Source organism: Nicotiana tabacum, chromosome 9 (assembly GCF_000715075.1).
Source record: "Nicotiana tabacum cultivar K326 chromosome 9, ASM71507v2, whole genome shotgun sequence".
NCBI lineage: Eukaryota > Viridiplantae > Streptophyta > Magnoliopsida > Solanales > Solanaceae > Nicotiana > Nicotiana tabacum.
The window spans coordinates 14149008-14173010 of NC_134088.1; the positions used below are offsets into that span (position 1 = coordinate 14149008).

Genomic DNA, 24003 nt, shown 5'->3' on the forward strand with positions numbered 1-24003 from the left:
AAGATGAAATGGACTTTGGGCCTGAAAATAATAAAATGGACTAATTTAACTTGTAAAGCCCAAATTAATTATTTAACCCAATTGAATTTAATCCAAATTTTGTATGGATTAAACCCAATAAATTTTATATGTCTACATTGTCTCTTTTGTATATTTGTGTATCCATAGACTTTTGTTATTACTTGTTACTGCATTTGTTTCGATTTTCTGTTTGCATTCCTTAGTGTTAGTTCTGTTAGTATTTTCGCTTCGGTGTCAGATTTGGTTTGCTTGTTATTGTCCTTCCATATATCTTTTCCGAGCCGAGGGTCTATCGGAAACAACCTCTCTGCCTTCTTAAAGATAGGGGTAAAGACTGTGTACACTTTATCCTCTCCAGATCCTACTTGTGGGACTACACTAGGTGTGTTGTTGTTGTATATTGTTAACTTGATATATTGGAATTTGTAAATAAGGATAAATTTTGGAAAAATGACGTTAATTCTTTCTCGATTACATAATGAACTAAAATAAAAATATTAAAAAAAATTATTTATTATAAACCGGATGGATTGAGTACCAAATAAAATAGGGCATGAGACATGTGGACAGCGCCCAAAATTCTGAATTTATATATATTGAGGTTTATAAGAACAAAGAACTACTTAATAAATCAAAGTGATGTGGCCAATATTCATCCTCAAACAAAATACCTACTTCATAAAATATGAATCAAAATCATCAAAAATTTCCTCCCCTTCTTCTCTCCCTTGTGAAAACACCCATTTACATAGGCTTATTTGTGTATCTCTGTACTCAAAGAAAGTCAAATCGTAAGAAAAGACAAGGAAACCCTCACTGAATTTCATCAATGGCTACTGCTACTGCTGCTGTTTCCCCTACACTATCTTTAAATCATCATAGTTCTTTGGTTCCAAAATATCATGGGGTTTCTTTGAATTCAGGAATTCGTGTTCCTACATGGTTTTCCTCTCGTGGGTTCACTTCAAGAATCAGAGCTAGCTCTGCTATTGCTGTAGAACCGGTAATTCTTGTAATTGCAAAAGTCTGTAACTTTTTTTTACGACATAAATTGTCACTCAACTTTTATTATTTTCATATGCTAAAATTACTTAACTATTCAATTTTGATTAAGTTGTAGGATCATAGACTAATGATGTACCATATGATTGTTGCTGCTCTATGTATGCTAATTGTGACCATATTTTAAATTAGGGAGCTAAGTTTCTATGATGAGTGTGTGAATGCAATAGGACGCTGAGTTTTTTTTTTTCGTGGTGGTTTCCCATTTGACCCAACTAATTGGGATTTATGCAGCCTAAGACCCATTAGAGGGGGAAGCCTCCATACCAGAATGCTGAGTTATGTTAAATTGACTAGTGGATACACAATGAAATTGAAATATTTCTGGCTCACATGCGAATCTAGGATTTTTGGAACATGGGTGCACCACTAAAGAAAGGAGAAGAAAAAGTATTATGTGGGTATTAATCTCTGTTCCTCAAGCTAAATAAGTTAGCTTTGAACCAAGTGAGACATTCAACCTTTTTGGAGCAGGGGTGCCAATAAATAATAGTACACTAATTCTAGAGAATGTACATAAAATACCTAGTTTGATAAAGAGATCATAAGTTCACGTGCCCATATTTTAGGCCTAAATGCGCCCCTGATCTAGCTGAACTATTATTACATCAAGATAACTGGACATAGCTATATTTCTTAGCTCGTCCTCGCTGGTTGATACATAAACATCATGATTAAATGGTTACAATCATGACTTTTTTTTGGCCACATAATTTCCGTTTTCATTCTTTTTAAGTTTTACACTTAATGTGGTTAAGTGATGCATTACCTTTTGTTTTCAGTTAATGTATAATCTTTTCTCCTGTCTTGTTCAGGAATCGAGAACTCTAGGTCAGGATGCTACAGAAACTGAATTGTTTGCTTGCCCAATTTGTTATGAACCACTTATGAGAAAAGGCCCTTCAGGTTTTAATGTGTAAGTTCAGATAGAAAATGCATAATAACAGTGCTCGAGGTGTGGCTTTGTTTGACTATGGAATTAAAACTTGCAGACCTGCAATCTACCGATCGGGCTTCAAATGCAGAAAGTGTAACAAGTCATACTCGAGCAAAAGTATCTACCTTGATCTCACTATTACTTCTGGAACAAAAGAATACAGTGAATCTAAACCGGCTCGGACTGAGCTATTCAGGTATCTTATCAAGTTTCATGTCATTGCTTGATTAAATCATTTCCAGCTCTAGTACTGATTGTTAATTTCTGATTTGCTTTTGGCTTTGGAACTATTTGCCTAAAGATGTTGACTGTGGTTTGGATTCGTTAACTTTTCATCCCTCTTCTCTTGCATTGTCCTGTTCTTGCGTACACAACACAAGATATGCAAAAGTATTTGTGTTTGAACTGTAGCTTATTTCTTTTACAAAGTTAGCTATCCAAGGCATGGACCTTAGACATTTACATTTAATGGCTTGAAGTCAAAATCCTGCGATCTTTAAACTAATTACAGAAGTGGAGAAAAAACAACATTGATGTCCAACTAACTGCATGGATTGGGGTGTGAGTATTTATCAGTGGTATGTATTAGGCTCTTGTATTTACTCTTTTGGCATGTTTAAACAGTTTCAAAAGCTTCTTATCTAGCATTGAGACATGTATCCAACCCATTTGGCATGTGTGTGTTGACAAAAATGAAGAGTCCATGAAACATAGTAGTTTGCTGCATAAGATTTAGCCCTCTTCCTCATGCACTTATGTAAAATCCACAAAAATCGAAAAGTTGCATCAAGATTCACTTTGAAAATAAAATCTTTCCATACTAAACGGTTTCGGGTCCATAACCATGGGTTCCAATGCAGATACTTTTGTTTTTTCAAAATTCTTCTCCTCTCATCATTTCAACTTAAATTGGAAGTGTTATGTAATAACAAGTAAGAGATCGCAAAATCAGTTTTTGAGAAAGTTACAGGATTCAACTTTTGACAAACTTGCAGATGTTCAACTTTTATCTCATCCTTAGATCTTTCTTCTTGCTTGTTACTATAAAAAGCATTAATTGAAACCTATAAACTATGCCTCAATCCTAAATTAGTTGTGGTTGACTATATGAATCTTCTGAATCTATTTCGCTCTATTTGAGCTCATTTCGTTCTTATACTAAATCTGTTTTAGCTCAATTTAGGAGGTTCTCTAAAATTAGAGGTTTTCTAGATCTCACTCCCTACACTGAATACAAGTCTTTAGTAGGACAAACCTTGGACTTACAAGTGTTACAACAACTAAGCGTTAATTCCAACTAATTATTATCTGATATACTGAATTGTCTGTTTTTAGGACTACAGTTCCGTCTAATCTCTCATCACAATTTTTCTTTCTAAGGGGGTTAAATTTGCAGTGTGTATATTCTTTCTTCTAAGATCGTAATGCCCTTATCTTCTAGAGTCTTTTCCACAGGTCCACCGCCACAATTCTTGTGTTGTGATCATAGCAATTTGGTACCCCTGAACTTGCTACTTTCTTGATGCAACTTTCATTTCCTTCCAGTTCCGTGTCAGTTTCTAAGCCCTATGCTCTACTTTAATTGACTGTCTGCAAATGCTATTGAGTTTGTGGCAAGTAAATTTGTTAGCTATTTGTTGTCGGGCCTAACCTCGGCACCTCCTTTGTCTTTCTCTGGGTTAATATCTTTTCATTGTTTTTGGGGGTTCTTTTTGTTAAGTTAAGCTTTTCTTTGCTATTACTGGAAGCGCCTTATTGGTTAGAGTGTTGAAAATATCTGCCTAAATTTAACTTTTACCCCATTCTTCTATTGCAACTATCACATCCGAGTAATGCAGTCAAATATGTTGATTTATGAAGAACAGTTTATTTAGTTTGGTTTACCTCCATTCATGGTTTTGACCTTTGCCTCTTTTGTTAGATTAAGCTTTTCTTCTTTATTCCTGTTAGTGGCTATCCGGATGAAAATGCCGAAAATTCTCTTGATCTAGTTTCATGATGTTTTCCCCCCCTGCTTCTTTTTGTTGGACTCCTGATGCATCTAGTAAAAGCTTGCAATGAGGATTTCTAGACTTCGTCTGATTCTTTTTAGATAATTGTAGATGTTCATTTCTAATTGCTGGTGCTCTTATCGTTCCAGGAGTCCACTTGTTTCATTCTTGTATGAGAGAGGCTGGCGTCAAGCTTTTAACCGAAGTGGTTTTCCTGGTCCTGATGAAGAGGTAAATTTTTTGTTGATTGCTTAGGTTGGACGTCCTCCCCATACCCCCTATTTGTGGGATACACTAGGTTTGTTGTTGCTCAGGTTAAATAACTACATCTAAGTTCTTTCACCTTCCTTCATATAAAAGAAGGTTGTCACTTATCCATTATCTTTTCCATGTTAGAGTAAATCAGTGGCTTCGTTAAACAAAGCATGATACAATAAAATGCTAATTCATTGGGGAAATATTGGACATGGGAGGTTTAAGGTATTGACCACTAGATCAAACCCTTTTCTTTCACATAACCATTAAAGTTATTACTAACTTTTGTCACAATTTAGTTGTTTGACTAATTTAAGATAAAGAAAATAAAGTTAATAATGTCGCACTCATTGAGTAAAAGGATTAAGGGATAATTTTAGAGACCTCCGTTGTAGTTTGAGATATTACACTTTCCTCCCTTATTTTGATTTTTCTTGTAACAATTATTTTTTTACATATTTATCATTAATGTAAAAAATTTTAAACTGACTAATTTGCCATTTTTTAACATCAACCTCCTCTAATTAATTATTCCCTCTGTTCCAGTTTATGTGAACCTATTTCTTTTTTGGTCCGTTCCAAAAAGAATGACCTCTTTCTAAAATTTGTAACAATTTAGCTTAAACTTACAATTCTACTCTTAATGAGAAGCTTAAATAACCACCCAAATAATCCGGGCCCCTTTTTGACTTGTTTAGGACCACAAATTCCAAAAGTCTTTATTTTTTCTTAAACTACGTGCCCATTCAAACAGGTTCACTTAAATTGGAATGGAGGGAGTAGTTTTAATTAATCTCCTTTAACAAAAACTTTTAGAGTAAAAACCTAATTGTCTTGATTTCGAAGTCCTCCCTTATATCTGCGGTTCATCATCCATGTTCTTCTTCCTTTTCACTTCTACATAAACCACTTTTCAGATTAATTGAATTGATCAATCACAGAGTCAAAATACTACTCCATGAAGTTTAATTTTGACAGACTAGAACTAATTAAGCGAAGAAACCATATTGATTCCCGTAGAAATTTTGACTCTAGAAAACCAAAATCTAACCTCACCCACAACCATAAAGAAAAAAGAAACAAAATGAAAAGAAAAGATTAGATATTCTCCCATTAGATTTTGCATGACATGATCCCGACTAGAGTTAATTTTCATAGAATTGATCTTGTTGAGTGACGTTATTGGGTTTGCAATATATCTGATCAATAAACATGATTTTAACATAGGCAACTTCTTCAATGAGTTTTTTGAGGTTTGGAACGACATAGTTTTGATGTAAGTATACTCCAAATGCAATGCCCATGCGTATGAAACTCTTCCCTATTAAAATCCATCCTCTTTCTCCATCCTCCTTCTCTGGCTATTGAATTGTTGAAGAAGATTGCAAGAATATATAGGCGATTCTTTGTTTTAAAATTGGGATGTTCAGACTTTGAAAAAAAAACTACTTAAAAAATAACACTTGTTGAAGTTTAAGAATCTTTTAAAGATATGTTTAGAAGATTAATTAAATAAAAGTCTATTAGAAGGGTAAATAAGTCAGTTTGCACTTTTTTATATTAGCGATAAATTGGTTAAAAGAATTGTTACAAGAAAAATCAAAATAAGGGAGGTAAGAGTAATATCATAACCATAAGGGAGGTTAGTGTTATACAACAAAATTTGAGGGGAGGTCTCTGAAATTATTCCAAAGTTTATGATAGTGCAAAATTTTGGAAATGAGATTAATTTGCCCCAATAATTTATGATAATTTTGAGATTGCGAGCTTTTTGGTTTTTTGATAATATAATCTTCTTAAATTCTAAGTAGCCAACCAATTGGACTATCATGATTTAACTTTTACTTATGATAATTGTTTAAGAAATTTGGTATGGTTTAAACTAGAGAAATATGTACCGTATGTAAGGACGGTAATGTCATACCACTTACCACAAGAAGCACCAACCACAATATAATTTGGTGGTCTAGGATATAAAGTGTAAGAGTAGAGAAAGAAAGGAGATGACTTGCAATAACCGAGAATTCGGTGGCGGGCATTAACGAATTTTAACCAGTTAGCATTTCATGAAAAAAATGAAAAATTTACTTCAGAAAGGAGCACAGGACTTACTACTTAGAGAGAGAGAGAAGGGGGGGGGGGGTAGGAATATCCCATGGAAGGCAAAGTCAGCATTTAAGGGCTTCATGTTATCTACAATTCACATAAAATATTAGTAAGTTAAATATTAGCAGATAACTAAATAAAAATAATATATATAAACCTTGATAGAAAATATTACCATTAATAGGTTGGGTGAAGCCATGCAACCAATTTCGTGTAATAACAAGAGTTTCACATTTTCGATACAACTTCTATACTTAGTGGGCGTTTGGACATAAGAATTGTAAAATTCCAAAAAAAGTGAAAATGGTGTTTGAAGATTAGAGTTGTGTTTGGACATGATTATAATTTTGGGTTATTTTTTAAGTTTTGTGAGTCATCTGAGTGAATGTTGAAAAACAGTTTTTTGGAGTTTTCAAATTTTCGAAAAATTCCAAAATTCATCTTCAAGTGAAAATTGGAAATTTTATGACCAAACGATGATTTTGAAAAAAAGTGAGAATTTTTCGAAAAAAGTGAAAAAATTCTTATGTCCAAACATGCTCTTAGTGAAAACACGACCACCTGTGCTAGATGTCGATTCTGATGCTACAGTGGTAATTGGAACATTGCGTACTTCATATGCTATCACTGGAAGGTCAGAATATTTTTATTCGCGTTCGTTTCAATAGTCGATAACATCCATCTCTAAAAGCATCTTATACTTAAACTTTGGTTCCTCGATTTCGACTTTCTAGCATAACGAGCAAATTTACTCTCAAACATTTTCATTTCCTATTACTTAAAAACATGAAATGCAAATAATAAGAAAAATAGGAAATACTATTGCTTAGTTGAAATTTATCAATCTACAACATATTGAACATTAATTTTTTTGATCAAGAGTGAAGTGAAATTACGTACATTAGATAATTTGGATCCCTTTCGTTTAGATTGACTTCTTTCATCACTTGATGTACACAAAATAGTAGAAGCAGTTATTCCATTTCGATTGTTTGCATAATCATCGTAGAGCTTGTACATGTTATTTCTCATTATTCTTTTTGCTCTTATGCAGAAGTAGGATGCACCTTAGTGTAACAAAACTTTAGAGGATCAAGGATTGGTATAAATGCATGTACTACACTGTGCATTAGTTTTATCAACCCTCCTAGGGCATTCTTGAAGTCATTCCCTTAATAATTACATCTTCAATATGCGACTTCTCCTTTGGCATGCATTTAATTCTCTAAACTAACATAAAAAAGAAATTGGAGGTCGGATAACTCGAACTAGAAATCAAGTTAGTTGTCTCATGAAAAGGCTCCAAGAATTCACATATTTTCTCTGACTTTCTCCATTGATTGGATCTCGGACATTAAGCATAAATTCTATTAATCAAATGTAGACTAGCAAAAGCCTTTTCATACTGAAGTGCACTCAACATCAAGTAAGTTGAGCTCCATCTAGTTGATACATCCAATCTTATACCAAGATTTGTATCAATTCCAACTTGCTCAACAAGCTTTTTACTGGAAGTCAATTGGTCTATTTCTCTATATTGCAGTTTGCCTTGTGGATATATAAACATTTAAACCAAATAATGATATGGAATTTTTTTACATTTAGGAATATGACTATGTAAATGTGATGCCTCATAGTTATTATCCGTGGGTCCGTAGTTGAACCAACCTTATATTCTTCATTACACCCGTTACATATTGCTCTTTAAGCTCCATCTTCAGCTTTGCAAATCTTTGTGAATAAACCCAAGCACTCGAGGCTAACTGTTTTTTTTTCATGTTCAGATTCTCCATGCTTGTTCATCCCTAAACAAGGCATGATCATCCATTGATCTTCCTGTAATGAAATAAACAAGAAAACTGTAAATCCATGTTCTTCATTCTCAAGCAGACATATGCAGAAAGAAAGTTAAAAGAAACTTGTTCATATCCATTAAAATAAAATAATTCTACTAATTAAACAGAATGGACATCACATTCACATTCACTGGAATGAATACACATAAAACTGACATCCCAAAATCAGCTATATGAAATGAAGAAGGAGAAACTAACAAAAAAAAAAAAAATCCTAAATCCAACAAGAAACTAAACATAAGATGGTAAAGAGCAGTTTAACATGAATTTGCACGAAATAGATATAAAATCGATAATACAACGAAGAAGTATGAAAAAAAGAAGATATGTGAGATGTAACCTGAGAAATGTTTGTCCGAAGACTAATTAGGATTAGCAAGTGCACTATTGTCTTAGTGGTTAAAGGAGCATCGACAACCAACAACTAAGAGGTCATCTGATGACTAGGACTCGAGGAGGTGAGGAAAAATGGAGAAAGGGGCAGGGAGGCAAGAAGAAAACAAATAATGAATATGATTTCTACAAGACTAAATCACCAATACCTTAGTTTCTTCCTTTTTTTGTTTAATTCACTTTTGGGCTGCCTTTTTGTTTAATCCATTGAATCACTTTTGGGCTTTTTATTTAATTGATTTGGGATTTTTTTCTTTGGCCTCACAAGACGGGATCGGCCCAGCCTTTGAGGCTGGCAGGACAAATGAGGCTAGGCTTAGTAACCTCACTTCTAAAAGGGACTAAGAAACCTTAGCCTAACCCTACTTAAATAAAGGGCTTAGTTGGGCCAGCTTCACGAGTCAAGCCCATTTTGACGACTCTACTTGAGATGAGCTTAAATGTAAAAATATGGTTAGTGGGGGTTCATATAGTTGATGCCAGTTTGCTTGGGATTGAGGCTTAGTTAAACTAGGAAATAGGTGAACAACTTAGATGTAGCAAATTTCTTGTTGGATTAGCGGCATAAATCCTAATCTCTAATTTTCAGTTATGGGTAGAGCCGTCAAAATGGATTTGGCCCGTGAATGACACAACTCAGTCTTTTATTTAATCATGCAAATAGTACACACGAACCTACTTTAGAGGTGAACACAAACATGCAGACTCTGAACAGGAAAATCCTAAGCAGTTAACATCGAATGTTTGGTTTATTTCAGAAAAAATGGCCGAGGTGAAAATCGAGTTGATAGGGCAATATGTAAATGGTGTCATAAAGAATATAAGGTTGGTTTACCTCCGTGATCCACAAGTAAAAACTATGAAGTGTCACATGTACATCATCATATACTTAATGTAAAAAGATTTCATATTATGATTTGAGTCAAACGTTTATTGATCAACAAGGTATAATACAGTCTAGAAAATATGCCAATTGACTTCCTAGAGTTAATTCAGTATGATTTGCCATATTCTTTTATTGGGTATGATGGAAGTAGAGTTTGGACAAATTATGCAAGTTCGAAAGTAATGATGCCTTCTAGGAACACTTATGTTGCAGCTTTTCAATCAGTGTATTTTAGTGAGAAGGAAAAATTAAAATAAGCTTTTGCTAAGATTCCTAATCGAGTTTGTTTGACAACTCATTGTTGGACAACAAGCACTTCTGAAGGCTATCTTTGTTTAATGGCCCATTATGTTGATGAAAACTGGAGGTTAGTTCATAAAAATTCTGAATTTTTGTCATTTGATTCCTCTCGTACAGTTGAATCGGTTGCAACTATATATGATTGTTTGAAAGAGTTGGGCATAGATAAGAAGCTATATTCGATCACTTTGGATATTATCATTAATAATGATAACATGCAAAATATTTTAAAGGGCATCTTAGTTTGCCCAGAACCCACTAGTGGGATTTTACTGGGTATGTTGTTGTTGACATCTTAGTTTGCAAAAGAGTTAGTTATTTGATGTGAGTTCTTTCATGTTTATTGCTCTCATATTCTAAAGTTGATTACATAGTTGTCAAAGGCTCATTTAGGTGCGCTTAAGCCTTGAACCTCAGAAAAGCTCACGGAGGATACTTCCTCTCGCTTATGCTGTGCTTCCTTCGCTTAACATGGTAACATGGACTCACATCTTGTCTTCCTTTAATAATTTGTCCCGTTACCGAGTCACCAGATTTATTACATAAACGGTTGGGACATCCTAGTTTGTCAAAACTTCAGAAAATGGTACCTGGCTTATCTCACTTGTCCACTCTAGAGTGAGTCATGTCAGCTCGGTAAGCATACCCGCTCTCATTCCCCTCGGCGTCTTGATAATAAAGCAGTCACCTTTTACTTTAGTCCATTCAGATGTTTGGGGTCCTAGTCGGGTCAGTTCTACCTTGGAATTTCGCTATTTTGTCAGTTTCCTTGATGATTATTCCAGGTGCACTTGGATATTTTTGATGAAAAATCGGTCTGAGTTGTTTTCTATTTTCTAGACCTTCCATGCTGAAATTCAAAATCAATTTGGGGTTTCTATCCGCACCTTTCGTAATGATAATTGTTGCGACCAAAACACTCACGCAAGTGTACGCGATCTACAAGTAATATAGTAATAAGTAAAGTATCGTTCCCACGAGGACTTGTGATTAACTTGTCAACTGATGCAAACTCAAACAATTATCGATTTAAGCTAATTCATTACAAAATACATACATAACCAACTTAAAACTTGACTGGTAATTTAACAATAATACTACACAAAATTACTACACCACGTATACAATTTTCTTTTAACAATTAATAAGAGAGATATTCCGGGGTCATGGGCTTGCTAGAGATCATGCTACGCTTTTAGCTTAAATATAATTTATTGAATTATCTAGGTTATTGATTATAGGGTTAATAATACCCATAAGAATCTGTCAATTTCTTATGCGCCTATTCAAGTTAAATTAATACCTATATTTCTATGGTATTAATATTAACTCAAATGCATTTACAAATCCTATTTCTCAACCAAGCAAGACAATTAAGTATAGTTCTATCTTAATTGCGAATCTTTCACCCGATGCCCAGGATCCGGATCTTGCTCTATTTGATTCTATATGCAATCAAGAATTTCCTTTTTCAAGTTTAACTCAAGATTCGCAAATAGTGTTTTACTGTTAGCTACGCAGTAAAATAATTAACAGCAGAATCAAATAAACAACCCATAATGATAAATTCAAGATCATCAATTTAAGCTTCAAACAACATAATCATCTAACACCCATAACCCCAGAATACTTGGGTATTTAGCTACTCATAATTATACAAATATCAACAATAAAAGTCTTAAACATAATATAAGTAAATACAAGAAGAAAGTTTAGAAAAACTCTTTTAGTTCTTGCTTCAAGATTGTAATCCCCTTCTTTTCTTCACTTCAAGATTGAGTCTTCTCTTCACTCTCTCTCTAAAATTATTTCTTCTTCTAAAATCTGATCTCTCCAATAATGGAGTTTTTGCTTTATGTAAATTGAGTGGGATTAAGAAGGAATTCTAATTTTACCCCCAAATAAAGTCCCTCCGGATAGGACACGCGCGAACTATCGCGCGAAGTTTGGAAGTTAGCGCAGTAGTTCGCGCGCTTCAGTAGCTCGATTTTGTCCATTTTTCCGTCTCGTCCTTGCGCACACTCGACTCCTAGGGGTTGTTCTTGCTCATAAATCATTCCAATCTCCTCTTGAAAGCATCATTTAGGCTCCTCATCCTGCAATGTATACATATCACAATTAGAGCCTATTTCTCATCAATTGACCATAATATGACATCGGAATATAATCAAGCGGAAGCATAAACAATAGCTAAATCACCTAGATTTCGCCTATTATCAACACCCCACACTTAATTCATTGCTAGTCCTCGAGCAATCAACTATATTCTCTAGAGAATCCTTCACTCAACCATTTCCCTTAACGCATTACACCTAGAACATTGTACATATATTACGCCTAGCAGTGAACAATCCTAGCCTCAAAGTCAACTCTCAAGTGCCATGCAATATTTACACTTCCTCAAAGTACTCTACACAGAAATCAAGACTTGCTTCTCCGTCACGATTCATATGCCCTCACAATTACATCAACAAAAACTGAGTTCAATCCACCACATTCAATTCATATATTCACATATATCAAGGAAATTACTCACTCTCACAAAAGAGGTCACATGCATGCAATTGGTACCATAAGCTTGCCCTTAATGTAAATATCTACTGAGGTAGATTAGTTCGATCCAAAATCAATTAGGACTTTTTCATGGTTGTAATGTGGGCTAAGGGACGGGCAGGATGTATTTAGGAATAGTGACTCAACCCCTTAGCACTTTAACACATCACACGAGCAATTTTCAGCGTAAATTCTTCAACCCACTTCTCATTCATACACAATATCATCCCACAAATACGCCCTTCTTCTTGAAGCACTTTATTAATTCATTCCCACTAGCTAGAGCAAAACATAATGTAATCATCTCTTTTTTTTTTCTTGTCACTCAATTTCTGCTAGTGGTGTATTCGTTTACAACATAAGTGCACTTTTCATCCTTTTATTGGTTCCACTCAAAAGCCACCCCACACTTATTTCCTTTTTACTTCTTTTAGCGCTCTTCTCATAATTAAAGTGCTTTAAGAGGTAAAAGGATCAAAACAATGTCAATTAAGAACAAAAGGGTATAGGCTTGTAATGCGGGTGCCAAACAAAAAGTCTAAAGTGTTTTGGTCAATTCAACATGGGACAAACAAAATAACGCGACAATTTGTACAATATCCCCCACCCCACACTTAAAAAGAAGACATGTCCAAATCAATATGTAGGTCTATCTCATGAAGACCCGCAAAGGCACATTGAGAATTTTTTGGAAATCACTGATACTTACAACTATCCAAATGTTTCCAAGGACTATGTCAGGCTGACCTTGTTTCCGTTTTCATTGCTGGGGGAAGCTAAAGAATGGTTGCAGAAGGAGCCTGCTAATTCAATCCATACTTGGGATGATTTAGCAAAGAAATTCTTAACCAAGTTTTTCCCCACTAAAAAGACAAAGTCTTTGCGGAGTCAGATTCTTGGGTTCCAACAACGGGATGGTGAAACTCTTCGCCAAGCTTGGGAAAGATACAAGAAATTACTTCGAGACTGCCCACATCATTGTCAAACTGATGAGGTATTGGGCCATACTTTTGTTGATGGATTAGATGAGACTTCAAAAATGAATCTTGATTCTACTTGTGGAGGTAGTTGCATGGCGAGGCCATATAGTGAAATACAACTCTTGCTAAACAACTTCACTGCCAATGATCATAATTGGCAAGGTGAGGGAGAACCAAGGAGAGCAATGAAACAAAAAGCAGTAGGGGTACTTGAACTTGATGACTTTTCCGCCATGAGAGCAGATATAGCAAAATTGGCGAATCAAATGAATAGAATGACAATGAACCAAACACAACAAATGCAACATGTTCAACAAATGTCGATTTGTTGTGAAATGTGTGGCGATAATCACACAAGTGACATGTGCCCAACGAATCCTGAATCTATTTATTATGTGGGGCAACAAAGCAGAGGGCCGATGAACCAACAGGCACAATATGGGAACACTTACAATGCAAATTGGAGGAATCATCCTAATTTCTCTTGGGGTGGAAATCAATCAAATCAGAATCAATATAGACCCCAAGGAAATTTTAATCAACCACAAAGGCCACCCCAGCAGGTAGAAGAAAATACAAATGATTTGTTGAAGAAATTGTTGCAAGACAACCAACAACTCAGAACTGATTTTAGAAATCTTGAAAGACAATTGGGACAACTAGCTGCAAATCAAAATACTGGGCCTGCAGGTGCTCTTCCAAGTGATACAGAGAAAAATCCGCAAGTTAGTGCAATTACACTTAGAACTGGAAGAGAATTAGAAGAAGTTCCAAAGAAGAGAAAAGACAAGCCTGTACTTGAGGGTGAATTGATTCCCAAAGCAACACAGGAAGTAAAGAAAGATGATACAATTTCAGCACCTGTGAATGTTCCAAGGCCACCACCACCTTTTCCACAAAGATTGCAGAAAAAGAATGACGATGGCATGTTCAACAAATTTCTCTCTATGTTGAGTCAGATTCAATTGAATATTCTGTTGGTAGATGCGATTCGTGATATTCCAAAATATGCCAAATACATAAAAGACATTGTGGCCAACAAGAGGAGACTGACTGAATTTGAAACAGTTGCACTTACTGAGGAGTGCACTTCAAGAGTCCAAAATAAGCTTCCTCAAAAGCTTAAGGACCCTGGCAGCTTTACTATCCCTGTGAGAATAGGCAATGTTGATGTAGGCCATGCACTTTGTGATTTGGGAGCAAGCATAAATTTGATGCCATTGTCTTTGTACAAACAATTGGGTTTGGGGGCTCCAAAACCCACCACGGTGATGTTGCAACTAGCAGACAGGTCCATAGCTTACCTGGAAGGGGTGATTGAAGATGTGCTACTGAAAATTGGGAAATTTATTTTCCAGGTTGATTTCATCATCTTGGATTTTCAGGCCGATGAAAAAGTTCCTATTATATTGGGAAGACCTCTCTTGGCTACAGGTGATGCTATAATTAAAGTAAGAGAAGGAAAAATGATCATGAGAGTTGACAACGAGGAAGCTGTTTTTAATGTATATAAAGCAATTCAACTTCCTCGGCATTATGAAGAATTGTCTATGATATCTGTCATGGAGATTGATGAACAACTTATTACCCCAAATGTATATTTGCAGGATTCTTTAGAAAAAACAATTGTGTTGTTTGAGAGTTTGGAGATTAATGATGAGGTTGAGGAGATGAAACATACTTTGAATGCAACATGTGAATATATAAAAGGTTTAAATCCCTTTGAACCTTTAAACAGGCCAGATGGTCCTCCTCTGAAGCCCTCAGTTGAAGAAGCTCCCAAATTGGAATTAAAGCCTTTACCTTCTCACCTTCATTATGCTTATTTGGGTAGTTCTGAAACGTTACCTGTTATTATTTCTGCTGACTTGTCTGAATTGCAGGAGGAGAAATTGTTAAGAGTACTACGTGAGCATAAAAGAGCAATTGGGTGGACAATGTCTGACATAAGAGGTATTAGTCCAGCTTTTTGCATGCATAAAATTCTCATAGAGGAAGGACACAAGCCAAGCATAGAACAACAACGCCGCCTAAATCCGAACATGAAAGAGGTGGTAAGAAAAGAAGTGATTAAATGGCTTGATGCAGGTATTGTATTTCCAATATCTTATAGCAAATGGGTAAGTCCAATCCAATGTGTTCCAAAGAAAGGAGGAATGACCGTAGTGACAAGTGAAAATAATGATTTGATTCCCATTAGAACTGTTACTGGGTGGAGGATTTGCATAGATTATAGAAAATTGAATAATGCCACCCGAAAAGACCATTTTCCCCTTCCCTTTATTGACCAAATGCTTGATAGATTAGCCGGGCAGGAATACTACTGTTTTTTGGATGGATACTTGGGATATAATCAAATTGTTATAGCCCCAGAAGACCAAGAGAAAACCACATTTACATGTCCCTATGGGACATATGCATTTAAAAGAATGCCATTTGGTCTTTGCAATGCACCTGCGACTTTTCAAAGGTGTATGATGGCTATTTTCACTGATATGGTTGAAAGATTTGTGGAAGTATTTATGGATGATTTTTCTGTATTTGGATGTTCTTTTGATGAATGTTTAATGAATCTTGATAAGGTCCTTGCTAGGTGTAAAGAAACAAATTTGGTACTAAATTGGGAAAAATGCCATTTCATGGTACGAGAAGGCATAGTCCTAGGGCATAAAGTGTCCAAGAATGGATTGCAGGTGGATAAAGCAAAGGTGGAAGCAATTGAAAAATTACCTCCACCGACATCAGTTAGAGGCATTCGCAGTTTCTTAGGCCATGCGGGTTTTTACCGTCGTTTCATTAAGGATTTTTCAAAAATCTCATTTCCTTTGTGCAGGCTTCTTGAGAAAGATACATCTTTCAAGTTTGATGATGCTTGTCTGAAAGCATTTGATGAGCTGAAACGAAGATTAGTTACTGCACCAATTATCATTGCTCCAGATTGGAAACTTCCATTTGAATTGATGTGTGATGCAAGTGATATAGCCATTGGAGCTGTTTTGGGGCAGCGGAAAGAGAAAATATTTTGTTCCATTCACTATGCGAGTAGAACTCTTAATCCATCTCAAATGAATTACACTGTTACTGAAAAAGAGTTGCTCGTAGTAGTATGGGCATTTGATAAGTTTAGGTCCTATCTAGTGGGGACCAAAATCATAGTTTACACAGATCACTCAGCTATAAGGTATTTATTTGCAAAGAAAGATGCCAAGCCAAGGTTAATTCGATGGGTTCTTCTTTTGCAGGAATTTGATTTGGAGATTCGAGATCGAAAGGGAACAGAGAATCAGGTTGCAGATCATTTATCCAGGCTGAAAAATAGAGGCCATGTCACTGAAGGAGAATCAATCAAAGAAACATTCCCTGACGAACATTTGCTTGCCATCACTTCGGATGAAACACCGTGGTATGCTGATTATGTGAATTTCATTGCAAGTGGGGTGACTCCACCAGAATTCACAGCTGACCATAGAAGAAGGTGACCATAGAGGAAGGTTCTTACATGATGTGAGATTCTACATGTGGGACGAGCCTTTTCTATACAAGCAATGCGCAGATCAATTGGTAAGAAGGTGTGTCCCTGAGGAGGAGATGAATGCAATATTGCATGACTGTCATTCTTCTCTTTATGGAGGTCATCATGGTGGAGACAGAACTGCACAAAACGTTTTGCAATCAGGTTTTTACCGGCCAAAACTATTTAAAGATGCACATGCTTTTGTTAAAAATTGTGACAGGTGCTAAAGAACCGAAACGATCACGAAGAAGCACGAGATGCCTTTACAAAATATTTTGGCAGTAGAGCTCTTTGATGTCTGGGGAATAGATTTCATGGGACCATTTCCGTATTCTAATGGGCACATATATATTTTGGTTGCAGTGGATTATGTGTCTAAGTGGATTGAGGCCATTGCTCTTCCTACTAATGATGCGAAGATAGTCGTAAGTTTTGTGAAGAAGCACATTTTCACACGCTTTGGAACTCCAAGGGTGTTGATAAGTGATGGAGGAACACACTTTTGCAACAAATTGTTGAAAAATGTTCTAGCAAAATATGGTGTAAGACACAAGGTTGCTACTGCATATCACCCTCAAACGAGTGGTCAAGTTGAAGTGTCAAACAGGGAGGTAAAACAGATCTTGGAGAAAACTGTGAGCGCAAATAGGAAAGATTGGTCCGGTAAGTTAGAAGATGCATTGTGGGCTTACCGAACTGCATACAAGACTCCAATAGGTACTTCTCCATACAGGTTGGTTTATGGAAAAACATGTCATTTGCCTGTTGAGATAGAAAATAAAGCTTATTGGGCTATCAAAAAGCTAAATATGAATATGGACTTAGCTGGAGAAAAAAGAATGCTACAACTCAATGAACTTGATGAGTTTCGGTTGCATGCTTATGAAAATGCCAAGTTATATAAAGAAAAGACCAAGAAGTGGCACGACAAACACATCCAACATCGTGAGTTTGAGCCGGGTCAAGAAGTTCTCTTGTTCAACTCAAGGCTAAAGCTTTTTCCTGGAAAGCTTAAGTCCCGTTGGGCAGGCCCTTTTGTTGTAGTAAGTGTAACTCCTCATGGAACAGTTGAATTGCGAAACATTAGTTCAACAGGCACTTTCTTGGTAAATGGTCAACGAATTAAACACTATTGGGGTGGGGACATTCAACGTCACAAAACCTCAGTAGATTTAATTGATGTATAATGCAATATGGCGTCGTGCCGCGACATAAAATAAGGCGCTGGTTGGGAGGCAACCCAACGATTGTGGTATTTGTGAAAATATAATTTTTTTTATTATTTTGTGTACTAATAAATGCAGGTGAACAAGGGCGGATGCTAAGGTAAGAATATATAAAAAAAAAAAAAATATTTTCTTCGCGAACTATAAAAAAAAAAAAACTATATAGTTCGCCCGAAAGTTCGCGCACCTTTCTGCATGAACTCTAACTGAAACGCGCGAAGTATCGCACGAACTATATAGTTCGCGCGATAGTTCGCGCACCATTCTGCCTGGGATCACTAAACGCGCGAAGTGTAGTTCGCGCGATAGTTCGCGCGCCTGGACGAGCCTATCAGCCTGGAACTTTTCAGGCGTTTTATTTTTTGTTTTGTTTTTGTTTTTCTTTTTGTTTCTTTTATTTTTGTAATTTAAATAGGCTATAAGTTCATATCCCTTCCCCTTTTATTAAACCAAACCCAATACCCCCAAAACACAATCATCTCTTCCAAACCAACAAAACCCCCTAACTTTCATAACTTCCAGCATTCTTCTCATATCTCACGGGCTCCTTCCCTAAAATCATTAGCAGCTTCACCCCACCTCACGAATTCTAACACTCACTCACACAGGTGTACGCGATTACACTTGTAATTTGTAATTTCAAGTGTAAAATTTGTAATTTCTCATGTATTCAAAGTTTCATGGTTAGGTAGTCCAATGATGGCTCATTACTGTGCGATTATCCTTTTGATATTAAATGCAGTTTAAGATGGCTCAGGAGTACTTTAAAGTTGCTGAAGGTGGTGTTGTTATAGACGTCAGTTGCGGGAGTGGGTTATTTTCCAGGAAATTTGCCAAATCTGGCGCCTATTCAAGAGTCGTCGCACTCGACTTTTCTGAAAACATGCTTCGCCAATGTTATGATTTCATCAAGAATGATGAGAGTATCTTAAGCTCGTAAGTGATTTTCTGCCTTATATAGATATCATGTTATTGAAATTCTCATTGGTTAATTACCAGTAAAAAACCCTCACTAGTTGGGAAATCGAATTGTCTCTTAAGGCAAGAAAGATATTATTGATTTCTTTCTCTATAAAAATTTGCAGCAATCTGGCTCTTGTAAGGGCAGATGTTTCCAGATTACCGTTCTTCTCTGGATCAATTGATGCTGTTCATGCAGGTGCTGCCTTGCATTGCTGGCCATCTCCATCCAATGCAGTAAGTTGTTTAAATTTTAGTTTTTCTTGGGCAAAATTAACCTGTACTTCTCGACTTAATAATGAACTATTCTCAATCCCAAACTAGTCAGGGTCAGCTATATGAATCCTCTATATCTATTCTGCTCTATCCGGCCATTCCATTCCTATAGTGGTTAATAACTTGTCTTTAAAGGTTAATTAGGTGTTTGCTAGGACTAGAGGTTCTCTGAATCAAACACTTAGGCACTAACATTTAGGTCTCGTAACACTTATCTCTACAGCACTGACATTTAGGTCTCTAACCAGACAAAAGGACTAATGCAAACGCCAGACCTGGTATAAGTGTAACCAAAACTAAGTCCTAATCCCAACTAGTTAGTATTGCATGGAAGGATCCTTTGCTTCTATTATGTTCTGTTGTTAGTTCTGATTTCGATAGCTCGTGGGTCCTTGTACTTGTAATATTGACAATATAAGTCTCACATTTTTGGCCAGTTTTTCCAACTTGAGATTGACTTTACGGTAACTTAACCATGTAATTTGGGAAATAATTGGTACATCTGTTTCAGTGGAAGCTGCAATACAAATTGCCTTTATCTTCTGATGCTGCCAAATTAATTTCTCAGTGAGTCCAAATTGTGAATATCTATCTACCTTCATCTTTTAGGCCTTCCCAATATTATACCTATTTTCAGAAAATGAAGAGTTGTACAATTTTACCGTAATTATACTTATGGAGCCATGGGCTCACTTTTACCCTGCATGAACAACTTTTCCCTTTTCTGATATGTAAAAGCCAGAGAGTTTGTGGCCCCCTGTATACACCCTTGTAACGCTTGAAACATATTTACGAACAATTCTCTAATTGATGTCGTCAAGCCAACAGGAGAACTGATTCTGCGGAAAGAAAGTACTCTCTTTGTCTCATTGTATGTGATGGTGTTTGACTGGGTCCAAAGTTTAAGGGTAAAATGAGATGTATAAAGTTCTAAATGTAGAATTGTATCATTCTTTTTACGGAAAAGGGTTCAAAATGCCCCTAAACTATTCGAAAAGGTTTAAAAATACCCTTCATCCACCTATTGGGCTAAAAATACCCCTCCATCCACCTTTTTGGTTCACTTATGCCCTTTGACCGTTAGCTCAATGCTGAATTAAAAAAAATTACTTAAAAATTTTATTTTTTTAAACTAATGCACCAGTAGTTCATTAATTTAGTAAAGTTTTATTCTTCTTTTTTTCAGTTTTTTCAAAAAACAATTCAGTTTTTACAAAAAAATATATTTATTTTTATCCAGTTTTTTTAAAGCATTTTTTTGTAAAAACTGATTTTTTTTTTTTGTAAAAATAGGAAAAAAAGTTATTTTTAATAAAATATTTTCGTTTTTTTAAAAACTGAAAAAAATATTTTCAACAAAACATTTTCGTTTTTTAATTTATTTATTTTTTTTCATTTTTTTAATTTTTTTGGGGCAGGCTAGTCCGAAAAACGGTTAGATATGGGTTAGTCTTTCTAATAGGTTAGATGTTTTAATTTTGACCAATAAGAAGTTGCCGAGTGAAACTTAAATGCTTTAAAAAATTGAAAAAAATTTATTTTTTGAAAATGAAAATATTTTGTTGAAAATATTTTTTTTCAGTTTTTAAAAAATGAAAATATTTTATTAAAAATAATTTTTTTTCTTCAGTTTTTACTAAAAAATAAAAAAATATTTTTTTGTAAAAACTGAATTGTTTTTTGAAAAAACAGAAAAAAAGAAGAAGACTTTACTAAATTAGTGGACTACTGGTGCATTAGTTTAAAAAAATGAAAATATTTTGCAAAATATTTTTTTAAGTAATTTTTTTTAATTCAGCATTGCCTAACGGTCAAAGGGCATAAGTGAACCAAAAAGGTGGATGGAGGGGTATTTTTAGCCCAATAGGTGGATGATGGGTATTTTTAAACCTTTTAGAATAATTTAAGGGCATTTTGAACCCTTTTCCGTTCTTTTTAGTATAGTCTAAAAAGGAAAGAGTGTTACTCCCTCTGTTCCAATTTATGTGAACCTGTTTGACTGGATACGGAGTTTATGAAAAAATGAAGGCTTTTAGAATTTGTGGTCCTAAACAAATCAAAAAGGGGCCCAGGGTATTTGTGTGGTTATAAAAGCTTCTCATTAAGGGTAGAATTGTAAGTTTAAGCTAAATTGCTTCCAAATTTAGAAAAGGATCATTCTTTTTGGAGCAGACCAAAAAGAAAATAGGTTCACATAAATTGGAACGAAGGGAGTACCTAAATTGGGACAGGGAGTACTACTTTAGAATACCAACCCCGAACCCTAAGAATCTGATAAAGAAAAGTTTTTCTAGAAATGTGAGCTCATTTTAAGGGCAGAAAATGGAAGTGGATAAATATATTGACAGAGTTAGTTGCAGGAAACTTAAGCACCTGGAGCTAGTGGGTAAACAACTTAATCATTTCCATGTCTGCGTATTGTTTTGGTATTGCTAAGACCAATATCTTAGTGTTGATGAGCTATTGGACGTGTTAATTGCATGCTGCTTTTGGTTCTAACATTGGTATTTGGTAGTGATTAGTTCTTATACTAATTCGTAAACTTATAATTTGTCTTGCTGTCGCATAGTTTTGTTTGAATTCTTTGATGCTCACTGAAGTTTGATGATCTCTTCAATGAATGAAGTTGAGTTTACAGTTAATGATGCTGTTATTTCTCTGCCAGATAGCTGAAATTAACCGGATTTTGCGTAGTGGGGGTGTGTTTGTTGGTACTACATTTCTTCGAGTTAATCCTTCAGCCCCTACGATATTCAGGGCTTTGGAGCAGGTGAAGTTCGTTTTCCATCTTGTGATTATACAATTTACTCTTTACTTTTCTCCTTTTTATACTTCGCATGATAGTAATTGGCTATCAGCTTACAATGGCTTACACCATGCAAAAGATTACCTAATAGTTATCATTTGAAGTTTGAACCCTATTAATTTACGATTTTTCCCCAAGTAAATATCCCAAGTGAAGTCAACTCGAAAAAGAACAGCCCGACCTCTTTGTTTAAATTTGATTTGGGGGGATAGGGTTGGGCTTAACCTGCAAACAGAATATTCAAGACCTGGTAGTTGGTCTCACTTTATATCGGTTAAAGAGTACAAAGTAGTTACCAACACATAAAGACAACATAAAATTGTTCAGCTTTCTTCCCACTAGAATCCTATATTAGAAGTTGCTCAAAACTAACCAAAACATGCCAATACGATCATCAAGCCCAAAGATGGACCTATGTTTTGAGTAGAGCGGTCACTGGACCCCGTTAAGGCGTTAACCTCGGCAAATGTTCTAGATATATATGTGTATTATATGTTAAAAAGGATCATATATTTTTCTTGGAACCATTAAGATCAAAAGTCCAATGGGCGCACTGGTTGAGCAATCGGCTCATGTGCCCGCTACCTTCAAATTCTGAGTTTGCCTCTGAATTTTCCGTCAGAGATATGAACATAACTTTCTTCCGTTTGATTGCAGAATGTTGGACGAACCTATAGCTATTTTACGCAAGAGGAGATCGAGGACTTGGTGACAACCTGTGGTCTCATCAACTATACCAGTAAAGTTCAGAATTCTTTCATCATGTTTTCTGCACAAAAACCCTGATCTTTGGCTGGTTAAATCTCATTATTTTCCCTGTTTTGGTATATTCTTAAACTCACTTATGTATCTCAACTTTGTAGATAATAATAGTAAATAGATAAAGTTGATTCAGTTACCATTGCTAGTAAAAACAATGTACAGTCAAACCTCTCTATAATAGCCTCGTTTGGATAGTTTTGGTTGTTATAGCGAAGTGCTATTATCGAGAACATATATTAAAACATAAAATGAAAGTTGGTTCCGAAAAATTTTGGCTTTTATAGAGAAATGTTGTTATATAGGGATGTTGTTATAGTGATGTCGGACTATATAGGGATGCTGACATGCTTTTATAGAGGGGTATAAAATAGCATACATGTAATATGTATCTAGTAGGTTCCCTTAACTGGTTTATTGGAATCTACTTGTATATGTTTATTAGTTGTGAATGCAGCTTCGTAACTCGACAATATCTATACATTGATACTAAATCATTTTCCTTCAACAAGAACCACAAAATAATACTATAAATTAAAGAGAGGAACATCTTTGGTTTGTGGATAGGAAATTAATGATTAGCATATGATTGGATGCTGAAAATAGCTGTTTGTCATTAGTTAGTGACAAGTTGGTTTTGGGAATCAGCATGCTATATTTTTCATTTTTTCATATATTAGGGGATTTCACTTAAAAAAGAAAATATTTTATACTAACGGATTCAGGCCATGGGTTCCAATGCATGAGATCTTGCACCTTAGCGCAATACATTAGAATTTTGAAGCACCACCACGAAAGCTACAACGCATCAACCTGTGGAGCGTTTAGGCACCACTATGTTGTGCCAGCAAGCTACTCCCAAGTGTCAAGCTGTCATTATCAGACCACTTACGTGATGTCTAATTTTCATTTATGTGTTTTATAGTGCATTTTTTTTTTACTCTCAGTATATAGAGGTTAAACACTAGAAAGTACTATCATATAAGACGTGACTTGGGTCCGCCAACATATTACTGCAAAAAATTAATAATTCCTTCCAATAACTACCATAACTATCGCTTTGTGAACTATAAACGTAAGGTGGTATTGGAATCGATAATTTTCATCTCGTAAAATAAGGTA

The 24003-nt window shown here is 35.4% G+C and overlaps 2 protein-coding genes across 2 annotated transcripts; both read left to right on the top strand.

The window, feature by feature from the left end:
* Positions 1–656: 656 nt before the first annotated feature.
* On the top strand, positions 657–23153 carry LOC107768213 (putative methyltransferase At2g41040, chloroplastic). The gene is made up of 8 exons (XM_016587315.2): positions 657–1024; positions 1899–1999; positions 2076–2216; positions 4161–4242; positions 18823–19016; positions 19166–19277; positions 21982–22086; positions 22780–23153. Exons 1-8 carry the CDS (start codon positions 851–853, stop codon positions 22906–22908), a joined length of 1038 nt encoding a protein of 345 aa, XP_016442801.1. The 5' UTR covers positions 657–850; the 3' UTR covers positions 22909–23153.
* On the top strand, positions 4249–16723 carry LOC107809821 (uncharacterized). Its single transcript, XM_075221471.1, has 2 exons — positions 4249–16382; positions 16583–16723. Exons 1-2 carry the CDS (start codon positions 13400–13402, stop codon positions 16588–16590), a joined length of 2991 nt encoding a protein of 996 aa, XP_075077572.1. The 5' UTR covers positions 4249–13399; the 3' UTR covers positions 16591–16723.
* Positions 23154–24003: the final 850 nt, after the last annotated feature.

Excerpts from the sequence above, each read along its gene's own strand:
- LOC107768213 (XM_016587315.2), top strand. The coding sequence starts at position 851 with ATGGCTACTGCTACTGCTGCTGTTTCCCCTACACTATCTTTAAATCAT. Across the intron at positions 19,017-19,165 it reads GATGAGAGTATCTTAAGCTC|CAATCTGGCTCTTGTAAGGG; the intron begins GTAAGTGATTTT and ends AAAAATTTGCAG. Across the intron at positions 19,278-21,981 it reads GGCCATCTCCATCCAATGCA|ATAGCTGAAATTAACCGGAT; the intron begins GTAAGTTGTTTA and ends TTTCTCTGCCAG.
- LOC107809821 (XM_075221471.1), top strand. The coding sequence starts at position 13,400 with ATGAATCTTGATTCTACTTGTGGAGGTAGTTGCATGGCGAGGCCATAT.